This window comes from Callorhinchus milii, unplaced genomic scaffold (assembly GCF_018977255.1).
Source record: "Callorhinchus milii isolate IMCB2004 unplaced genomic scaffold, IMCB_Cmil_1.0 Scaffold3, whole genome shotgun sequence".
Classification (NCBI taxonomy): Eukaryota; Metazoa; Chordata; class Chondrichthyes; order Chimaeriformes; family Callorhinchidae; genus Callorhinchus; species Callorhinchus milii.
In genome coordinates, this window is record NW_024704744.1 from 53,708,775 (window position 1) to 53,720,252 (window position 11,478).

Consider the following 11,478-nt stretch of genomic DNA (forward strand, 5'->3'; position numbering starts at 1 on the left):
TAGTTTGTGTGTCATGTTCTGACAGGTGTAAACTACATATTGCAAATGCATTTGATCTCCAGGATACCCACCCTCCCATAAAGCATCAAGCTGTTGTTTTAATGAGTCCAGTGTCCTAGCCCAACCATTCTTTCTGTTAACCCGTTTGTCATTCATTGGCTTCTAGGTAAAGAAAAACTTCCTGTTGTCTGTACTGAAACTGGACTTCTCATCTCTCAACCTGTGTCTCCTTGGTTTGCTGCCCTAACATATCAAAGTACTGTCCTGGGTTTACTTTTTAAATCTTATTTAAAATTTTAATATTCACTTCCATTTCCCCTTTTTTTGAATACCTCATAATTTATCAACAATAATCAATTTTTTGAAAAAGATTTAAAAATAAACAGAACAGAATTCCCATAAACATTTCTTAAGACATTTTATTAACAATATAGATAACATTGAGCAATGTTTTATACATATATCTCAGCAAGCCATTAAATCAGGATTCTGAATACAAAGAAAGAAATGTTTGAGGTTACATGTGAAAATATCAGTTTCCATGACAGAAGAAAAAATATTTAAAATTTTAAAAATCAGTTCATCTGAATGTCAAAATGATCAAAAACAATAGCATAACTGGTATTGATTATACACAATTAGGAGGAGAGAAAGAAACTAATATTGAGATTATACCACATATATGGGGTGCAATTCCACCTGGCTTTAAACTTGCTTTTTCTTAGCATTACAGAAAGTAAAGAATTTGGCAAATCCTTACATTGTCCTAATTTTGAAAACAATTTTCTGTGCTATACAAAAAATAAAACAAAAGTTTCAAATTCAAGGCTGGATTTAAGAATCTATCAAATTCTGCACTGAGAAAATAGTGCAAGTCTGCAGTCAGTGCAACTTCTCCCCTCATCCAGGCCCCAGTTCACGATATACTTTTCATAAGGAATTACTTCCATATACACATTCTGGAGAGAGAAAAATAATCGATGTCCACCTGAAAGAAAAGCCTGACACCAGTCAGCCAATGGTTTAAAGACCACTTGCAAGACAGTTAACTTTCATTTGCTTCATTACGAAGATGTGGTATAAATATATGTATGTATATATATCGATCTTGCCGAATATAGGCAGTTCACCCTTCATAAGTGTTTTGTATTATTTCACATCCCACCCATCTTTTATTAATATAGCAATAATTACATTTGTAAAGAAGAATTCGGTGAGAGACATGAAACGAACAACAATCAGAGTTTTAAAAAGAGGAGCCGCATTTTATTTTGTTTTAAAAAATATCTTCTGATAAAAATGTTGATCCCTGTTGGTTTCCTTCAGCCGTGTCAAGCAGTCTATGATGATTTCCATCTGATTATAGATCCCATTGCATGCACCGTATAAAGTAAAGTGGCTAAATATGCAAACACCTAAAAATAAGGAGCACAACAATGTCTTAGATAGATGTTAATAATAATCCTTGCATATAGTACAGCGCCTTTCATGTCAGGAGGACATCCCAAAGTACTTCAGAGGGTTTACTGTGCAGTGGAGTGACTGCGTATTTGTGGGCAAACTTGCTGAGGAAGTGCTAGCCAAACACCAAAAGTGTGTGGGCTTCAATTTAAAAGAACTTTCTACTATTTGGATACAAGTCCACATTCCTATTTTACAACTGAAAATATTCTTTTGAGAAAATGCACCAAATTAATCTCAAAGTTATCCATATTCTGCAAGAGAATGTTTCTTTTTGAATGTATATTTTTACTGCTGTCTATCCATCTGTTCACTTATTCTATCCAACCCTTTCTGAAATTCAGACACTTGTTCTACCTCATTTCTGGAAACTTACCGTGGCGGAAATATTGAGCTTGTAAATTTTGGGGGCAAGTGCAATTAAAAGGTGCCTTGTGTTGCTAGTCTCCAGAACTGCTGCGCTCAAATAAAAAACAGCAGCGAAGAAGTGGTAAAATACATCCTGCAACAACAAGAAATACATCATAAATGTGGAACAATGTGAACATATATCATACAGGTCACACGAGAGATTTAAATAAAGCACCCATCAACAAATTTGATCTTTCCTTTCTAGATTAAGCACACCTACCACCTGCCCAATTACAAACAACAATCAGGAAACTGGGTACAGTCTCTGCAGGAATAGTTATAAACAAATGTTACACATAGTGACATAAGGGAACTGTCCAGCCTTCAGTGGCACTGCGGAGGAAAGCAATGAGGATCCCACCCAGTGTTAGAGGAATGAAGGAATGATCTATGAGAACTGATTAGATAAGCAAGGACTCTTCAGCCCTGAAAAGCGATATGTCCAAGAGGAACTTAAATGAGGTATATAAGATTTTAAATTGGACTGAAAGAGTAAACCTGGATGGTAATCCTTTTAGATGCACTGAGACAGCAGAGCAAGAGGTCATTAGGTTCAGGGTTGCAAAGGGCAATTTCAGGACAGATAGTGGGAAGTTTTCTTTACCCAGAGGGCCAAATCTCTCCTGTGATCTCAATATTTTAATACTAAACTTCTTCCCCTCCCCCCATTTACTCTTGAACACAAGTTTGATTTCAGTTTAACAGTAGGCAGTATCAGATCTTCATGGTCAGGTGCTTATCAAGCTTTGAAAGAATTGAAAGATGAGGAGTTACCATAATGCATTCCTTGTATCAAGATTAGAGCAGTTATCAAGCAAACTGCAAGGTGTGAGACGTCAACCAAACCATAATGATGGTACCTTCTATGGTAACCAGCTTTGATATGGCACAAAGATCATTACATGTTTTCATACAAGAACCTACTACATTAAAAGCATTATTTTACATAGCAGTTATTTCACAGTATTACACTGGGGCAACATTTCAGAACACACTGAATGTGACAGATTCTATTGTTGTACAGTAAAACTCATACAAGTCGTATCAGTCAAGACTAAAACACTGAATATGACTTGTGTCTGAATTGCAGGTAAACTGTTTAAATCGTATAAAATCCAATTTAATCAATAATCTACACTGCGTAATTCAATCTAGCCGGTTAGTGCACACACAGCAGTTTGTCACTGTAGCCAGTAAGTGCACATGTGATGACGGGTCAAGACTACGTTTCCCAAGTTTCAACACAGCCGTTAAGTGTGGGAGTAATCGAGGGTAGGAGAGTGTGTTATGAGTTAGGAAACGATTAATATGAGCAGTGCAAAAGAAATTGAAATGGTTTTGATGGGAAACTGAATGGGACTCGGGTGAATTTATGATTTATAAAGATAAGAGTTATGCGACTTTCACTGTATTTTTCACCTCAAGGCCTTTTAAGAACTTGGGTCACAGAATCAAGCATTTACAACTTGCATTTATATAGCACCCCTCACGCAGTATAGCATCCCAGAGCGTTCCAATGGTGGAACGGAGGGCACGAGGGACATGCAGAAGGCAATGTAATGTGGGTAATGCAAAAATGAGATGCAATATATATTGCCAGTGGGTTGTGGGGTAAGCAGGTCGTAGAGGTAGGGAGATGCAAGGGCATGAATCGATTTGAAAACATGTGTGAGGATCTTGAAATCCAGTCTTAATTGGTCTTTGGCTGGTGCTCTGAAAGACTCACATTCTGATGTCTTCATTATGTCTAAAATGCAAGATAAGCTCAAGCCAATGGCTGAATATTAAGGACACTCGCACTACACCACATGTTGGCATATACTATGAAGACTCTTGCAGACATACTGCTGGAAAATCAGGCAGCCATTAGCTATAGATGGATAGGGGGGATTTACGTTTTCATTTCTGATTGAAATCCAGCAACCTGCATGGGTAGGTTTGTGCATGGGTGATGGCAAGGATGAGATACAATATACATATATATACACAAACACGTATAATATATATATATACACACACACACATAATATATTAGTAATAATCCTTGCATGGGTTATGAGTTACTGGAGGTTGATTGGCAGCTGTAGAAGGAAAAGGAGTCAGTGACTTCAGGAGGGGAGAGAAAAAAAAAGCAATAAAATGCTGCCATTATAGATATCATCGCTTACCACACGAAGCCATCCATTTACACTTCTCTTTTGAACTCCAGCCATGTACAATATGAACAGCAATGTGGTTATAACAAAACAGAAGACGGAAACAAACATCACCCAGCCTTCGTCATCTGGAAATACAACTTTAGAGGACGCCACAAGGATCCAGACTAAACCACCAAAAACCTGCCAACACACACAAAAAACATTCATTATAACAAGCAAATCATAATGGGTCATTTTACAAAGTTCATTCAACTTCAGAATCAACCATAACCAAACATCAGCCCCATCTCCTCACTCTGATGTCAACCTGGTTCATTTGGGAGGACTCAGAGTCAGAAGGCTGTGGGTCCAAGCCCCAGGTCATGACTTAGAACCCAGTCTTGGCTGACAATCCAGTGTGGTACTGAGGAAGCGCTATATTATTCGAAGTGCCATCCTTCAGATAAACTGAGGTCCGCTTGTTCAAGTGTTTGTTAAAGATCATATGGCAATATTCAAAAAGAGAAGGGAGTTTCTCTGGAGTCCTGGCCACTCACTTCATGACTGTTTGTGGGAAATTAGAGTGTGCAAAGTGGCCGCACTTTCATCTACAAAATACACAGGTACTACATTTTGTAATAAATCCTGTAGAGCACTTTGAGATGTTGTCCTGACATGAAAGTCACTATATGATGTGGAAGGAATATTGTGATTCGATCTCATCCTTAATTTCAATTGTGCTTTAAATTGTACTCTCAGACAAGTCTTAGCCTTAATTTCAACTAACTCTCAGAAGTGGCATTATAGCAACTCAAAACCAAACATTGCAAGAGAGGGTTCGAATTGCAGACATTCCATTTAACAGTACGTTTGCTCCATGTACAAACTCCTCCCTCCTTCAGTTCAACAGCACTGGATTCCTGTGTGGAGTTATCTGATCCTTTTCAATTGTTTCTTGAGCTCTATCTCACCTACAAATACACAGTCATTACAATTCATTGTAATTTCTATGAGGGGCTTTGAGACGTTCACCCAACATGAAAGACACTATATCAAATGCAAAGATAATTTTCTCTATGACAATCCCTGACATCTAGCGGATTCCACGTGGAAATACAAATAATGGGAAGGCATTCCTGAGATCTGTTCTATGGGATTGACAGAGACCAAAGAAACTACAGAAGCTTCAGACTATCACAGTGGCTGTAGCTTGCTTGCACATCACTTGGGTTATTAACACTTGCCCAGAGGTAAATAAGTCTTAGGCTCCTTATCAAAGGAAGTGGCAAAAGGAGTACAATATTGTATACAAAGGACAAGCAAGCAATCAGATTCAACTTGCAAGAGCATTTTTAAATGTATTATGTATCTAATAATGGTGCAGAAATACTTTTTTAAAAAAACATGCTTGTGTGTGTTTAGATACTAAATGCCTTTAAAAGGGATCTGGATCAATATTTGTAGAGAAAGGGATCGAGAATTAATGTGATGGGAGGAGCTCAGCTCAATTCCCAGGGAAAGGCCCAGAGGAACTTTACATTTATAGGATCTACAGAGATGCCATGGGGTCTAATGAAAGGGTCTTCATGAATGAGCTGTGGAGGTGATGGGCTAAATAGTGTTTACACGTTCCAGGTTTTCTTATGTTCTTAGTTAAACACTCTACTGCAATAATGCTGTTTTCATTCAGGAACTTGAATTCATTTCAATTCTTTAATTCAAACAAATAACAGTAAATTGTTGAGCGTGGAGTGAGGATAGGAAAGTGAATTGACAGAAAAGGAGGAAACTAATTCCCTCAATAGCTTTGAAAGTAAAGCCTTGGAGCAGCAGTAGACCAAGCATGTGATCTCAACAGGAGCAGAAATTTACATGTTCCAATTGGCCGCAATGAGACTGATGCAATATCCTTACTGAAAAGTGCAGACATTAAAGTGAGCAGAGGATTGGACTCAACTTCCATGGTTGTATTGCCTGTTGATTCTTTCCTTAACAATATCTTCCACTAACAAGAAGAAATCATCAGCAATACTCTAAACAAGGGAATCTCTACTGCCATTTCCGTACCATCCAGTCTGCTTCAAAGATTTTTTCCTATAGCCTTTTTTAGAACTACGCCCTTCACAAAGAATAATGTCTCAGAGTGATTTACAATGGTAGGACACGTTTTCCTTGTGTGACATTAGATTCTCCAAGGAGTGAAGAGCCTCAGAGAGCTCTGATTGATGAGACTAAGATGAATTAAATGTTGCCAAACCTCAAATCCATTGAATGTATTCAATGACAAACGTATATTGAATGCAGGTTATTGGTCTTAAGAAGTACCATATATATTTTACAGTTCCAGTATTTAATTCAACAACAATTAAAATCTTGTACAAAGTTACTACAACAACAAAACTGACTCTCAGCATCAAAGCTCGCACGTTTTATGGGCACTTGAATGTGGTGCTGGATGTCAGCTTCTACATATAGAACTTTGACGGTAAAGGAATATCAGGCAATAATGATTGCAGACAACATTGTACACAAAGAACCCATTTGTCTATCTTCCTGAGATTCACAAAAGGACTTGTAAATTCCTGCAGGTTTCCAGATATGGCACCCCTGGGGCTTGAAACTCCACCTGGCACCACTCACAGTTTCTATGTCCTCAAGGCCAGGTTGCAGTCACTGGAGTGTCCTGACATCTTGCAGGAGATCCAGGTGATAGATGTCTAGAAGCTCCATAGAGTTGGCTTCAGATGTATCTGCGTAATTGCAGGCTTTCACACTTTACAAATATGGCCTTTATATATGAGGCAAAGAAGCATGTGGTAGGCTAGATTGCGCCTAAAATCCCTTGTGTGACTTCTCCATCTCACTCTCTCTTTCGTTCTTCAATTCCCATTTTAAAATCTACCTCTTTGACCGCGCCTATAGCCACCTCTCCCTCACCCCCACTTCCTCTGCTCAGCATCAAGCCTACCATTGTAAATCACTCTGAGACATTATTCTATGTGAAGGGCATAGTTCTAAAACGGCTATGGGAAAAAAAGACAGGATACAACTAACAAAGTTGCTCACCGGGGTTATAGGCGAGGAGGGCATCAATAGTAACAGTTAACATGGGACTTAATGAGGTGCTCCCCTTTTTAGGGTTATTTTTGTTTCATTGCACAAAGTGACACCCCTATATTTAAAGGGATGTGATAGCAAATTTCCTTTCCTTCTGCTCCTGACTTGGAGGTTTGGTATCTCATACTTGGTGTGTTTGACAGATTGCTGTCCCATTTTCTAGTAACCTAATTTTTCAACAATGCAAGCTTTGACAGCGAGAATCATCGTACTGGACCCCAACCCAACGTGCTCACACACATACCCTTCAGGAGAGGATTCTAGAGAATTAATAATAATAACAATAATTCTTGCATTTGATATAGCATCTTACCAAGATGTCTTAAGCATTTCACGGGAAAATCTGTAAATTTCGCCCACAAATAATAATAATAATAATAATCCTCGCATTTGATATAGCGCTTTTCACGTCGGGAGGACGTCCCAAAGCGCTTCACAGAACACACTGTAAAGTGAATTGACTGTATATTTGTGGGCGAACGCGGCAGCCAATTGCGCACAGCAATGTCCCACAAACAGTCGTAGATTGAAAATGACCCATTTATTATTGTTTTTGTTTTGGAGGGATTATTATTAGGCTCTGTGTGGAGTAAGGAAACTTGCCCAAGGTTTCGCCCTGACCTGCCTGGAATTGAACTCAGGTCTCTCGCTTGCAAAGCGAGTGCTCTAACCACTGAGCTACAGGACTCCATGCACTCATGTACAGTATGTACAGTAAATTCAGTGTACAGTAAAATGTACAGTAAATGTACAGTAAATTCACTTTACAGTCTATTCTGTGAAGTGCTTTGAGACGTCTAGAAGACGTGAAAAGCAACAACAACAAGATTACATTTGTATAGCGCTTTTCACGTCGGGAGGACGTCCCAAGGTGCTATATCAAATGCAAGGATTATTATTAATTATTACAAAGTGGTGTTAACCGTGTTTTGGGGTTGAAGAAAAACCCTATTGATTTAACCACTCACCCTAGCCCAGAGCAATAAGGTCAATTGTAGTATCCTATTGATATATTGGCAGTAATCAGCTAACTTAGCACATGAGAATGAACCCATGAGTACTTTTAGGCGGGTTTCAACCAGGAAATAACATAAAATACACTCTAAATGTACTTAACAATGGATCCTGTAAAGCACTTTGAGGTATCCTCCTGATGTGAAAGGCATTATATAAAAAGCAATTATCATAATAAAGTGAGCCTAGCATCTTCTATATTAATGAGTTAATGCTTGCTAAATACTTAAGAGTTAATTGTAAATCTCAACTCAGTAACAACTCAGATTCAACTCAAGATACCTACTGGAGCATTCTGCTGAGGTGTGAGTATCATGTGTGAAATGAGAATCGATAAAAGAAATGAGTTTGCAATGCTAACAGTTAGTTTGGTCTGTAACTGACTGGCCTGCAGGATTCACAAAACTCATAAAATTGAGTCAAAAGGGACAATTCGATGCAAGATTTCCACTTGCAGACTGGCACTGGTAGTTTGGTGCGTTAGTACGGGACAGCTCTGAGATCGTTCAGGTTCACTCTCAGTTCATTGGCTTCAGTGCATTCAGCTCAGTATTGCTTTTCTTTTGTTTGAATAATAAGAATCTGGAACACCTACATTAGAGGTTAAACATCCCAAAGCTGCGAGTGGCACGTTTTGTAATGCTGTGCTGGGTAACTGGGTTATTTTTCCACCATGTGGTTGAAGGACCTTCCCCTCTCTGCTGCATAGTATAGAGCTTATTAATACATCTCAGAAAGTAAGGTGTGTCAAGTCCACAAACTACATTGCATGGAAACTGTAGCCCCAGTGAAGCCCTCCTTTTCGCCTTGAAGACAATTGTGTCTGAGCTCAGTTAATTGCATCAAAACAGAAAAGACTAAGATAGTGGCCATTTATTCTCACCCATAACCTCATGGCTTCAATTAAACTGCATTGAATCTTCTATAAACCACTTTCCATCAAAGAAGATGGTTTCTATTGAGAATAAAATCCTCTGCAAATAATCTGTTTATCTTTTCAGTTCATCTCTGACCTTCTCTCTTTCTCCCCTCACTCTCCTCTTTCTTTTGCTTCCTCTCTCTTCCCTTTCTCTATTTTCTCTGTCTCTCTCCTGTTGATTTCCCTTCTGTTCCTGTCTTATTTTGTCTCATGAACCAATAAAATATCCACCATGCAACGATTTTCCTATCAATACAGATACTACACTTAATAGCAATTCCCTGTGAGGCACTTTGAGACAAACAAATAAAAGGATTTGATATAAATTATTATTTCTATCAAAACAAGGATGTTTTTTTTTCACTTTTAGAACTAGCAAAGATTGTGGCAAAGAAAGAAATTCCACACCCAAATTCACATAACAGAAATAATCAACAAAATAGTTTGCATTTACTTACAAATTCACCTAGCATCAGGATTTCTGGAAACGTTGTAAACACACGTCCCCCAGAAGGAATAGGACAAGTAACTGAGCTAGTAGCTGGAGTTGACATCTTTGTGTATGCAGCAGAGCTGAGAGCAGGTATCTGGATAATAGGTTCACAGTTGTACTGAGTGACCTTCTGAAAAGCTCCAGAGTAGGTGTAAGGACTGATATACTATAGATCGTTTGAGGGTGTGTCACATACTCTTAACCCCTTCCATTCCCAGCAACTCAAAACTTCTTTTTCAGGCAAAGCTGCACTTAGTGGGTGGAGCGCCAGGTGTGGAGTAGGCCTGGAATTTACTAACGACAGTGAAGTAAATATTTGGTCGTACACTTTGCCTTTACTACTCTAGGGTTACAAAAGAAACCCAACTTTTAAAACCACAGCTGCTGCTATTTAATGCACCGACAAATTCAAAAGACGCTCATGCAGCAAATCTCTTACTGAGAATTCCAGATTTTATGCTCTGTTTCCATTATGCAAACAGCTTTTTAGGATGCTACTCCGCATGAAGGGCGCTTTATAAATGCAAGTTATTTTTTGTTGTTATGAAAGGTGAACTTACAGCACATGGAGGTAAAACTCCATCCATCCATACATCCATACATCCATACATCCATACATACATACATACATCAAACCTTTTTCTGCTGCCTAACCATTCCTGGTAAGAAGTATTGTAAAAGGCATTGAAAAGCTGTAGCTTGTCATTGGAGCGAAAAATGTGATTCAATGATAATGGCCGGTGATAATTGCTTTATGGAACATTTGCTTCATAACTTGCACAATGTTTGGGCCAAATTAAAGTTTTGATCCATCCACTCTTATGGTGGGAGAAAGGAGAAGGGGTGGAGGGGTTTTGGTTCTTGTCATGAAGCAGGGGAGCTGGGGGTGGGGGGAGAACTCCTTGCCCTGTCTTAGGAATTGTTTCAAAGTTTGTAAGAGTAATGCCATTCGAGGCTTCCTCAAGGGGCAAAGTAGGTATAAAGAATGCTCAAGGTCATCCAGACCAGAAGGTCACAGCTTTCAACCTGGTGTGTGCTGAGGGAGCTGATCTCAGCCAGGGTCAACAGTAGCTGTGCTACAATTGGCCTTGGCGCCTGTGGGTTAGGGAAGGGGAAAACAACCAATGTTCAATATCCAGAGGCTGGAGGCTTCTGCAGCTGGTGCCTTTTTGCTTTTGGCTGTCAAAATGTCTCAATGTGTGGAGCGGTGTATTGACTCATACCAGGATCAAGACCTTTAGGTCAATTACTGCCACTAATTGGGCAAATCAGGAGAAGAAATCAAACTCGGGGCCACCGTTATTGTACTCTGTGGGCATTTTAGCCATTCCAAAAACAAGAGAAGGCGATTTATGTCGGGAGGACGTCTCAAAGTGTTTCACAGAGCTGACTGGAGCCTGAGCTAGCAGGGGAGGGGGTGTTGGGGGATGGGGAGCTGAGTAAAGTGGTGGGTGGGGGGGGTAAGATAACCAAAAGTGGTCAAAAAGATAAGTCTTAAAGCGCGCTCTAAAGACGTAGAGGGTGTTAGTCTTTTTGACCCCTTCTTAACTACTGGAAACTGTCATCAAAGTTAAGACTAAACTCAAGAATTTGCCAAATTCTAAACCTTTGAAATCCTAAGAAAATGAGTGAATCTGAATTCAGGGAGACTGTTTCCCCTTTCAACTACTGGGTAAGGGTGATGAGTGGGTCTGACCGATAGGGATCTGTACTAGGTTACACAATGGAATTTGTTGCTGTCCCCTGAGTGTGCCTTTAATGCTGACCCTTTCCATCCCTTCCCTCACAGCAAACTAGAAAAAGATGCAACCAGCAAGAGGGAGGGGAGCAGGCAGATTGGTGCCACTTCTTAGCAGCACAATACACACACATGCTTGGCATTCCAACTGTGAATTTAGTGTATAAGTAGATCTAGACTTCGAGAG

At 39.4% G+C, this 11,478-nt stretch overlaps 1 protein-coding gene across 1 annotated transcript; it reads right to left on the reverse strand.

The window, feature by feature from the left end:
- Nucleotides 1-401: 401 nt before the first annotated feature.
- malb (mal, T cell differentiation protein b) lies at nucleotides 402-9,696 on the reverse strand. Its single transcript, XM_007893951.2, has 4 exons — nucleotides 9,519-9,696; nucleotides 4,041-4,211; nucleotides 1,838-1,963; nucleotides 402-1,415 (listed from the first exon to the last, which is right to left on the reverse strand). Exons 1-4 carry the CDS (start codon nucleotides 9,612-9,614, stop codon nucleotides 1,341-1,343), a joined length of 468 nt encoding a protein of 155 aa, XP_007892142.1. The 5' UTR covers nucleotides 9,615-9,696; the 3' UTR covers nucleotides 402-1,340.
- Between the last annotated feature and the right edge of the window lie 1,782 nt (nucleotides 9,697-11,478).

Bases quoted from the DNA above. Each gene is read 5' to 3' on its own strand.
- malb (XM_007893951.2), bottom strand. From the start codon at position 9,614: ATGTCAACTCCAGCTACTAGCTCAGTTACTTGTCCTATTCCTTCTGGG. The intron at 4,212-9,518 runs GTAAGTAAATGC...GTGTGTTGGCAG, and splicing joins TCCTGATGCTAGGTGAATTT to GTTTTTGGTGGTTTAGTCTG. The intron at 1,416-1,837 runs GTAAGTTTCCAG...CCTTATTTTTAG, and splicing joins AGCTCAATATTTCCGCCACG to GTGTTTGCATATTTAGCCAC.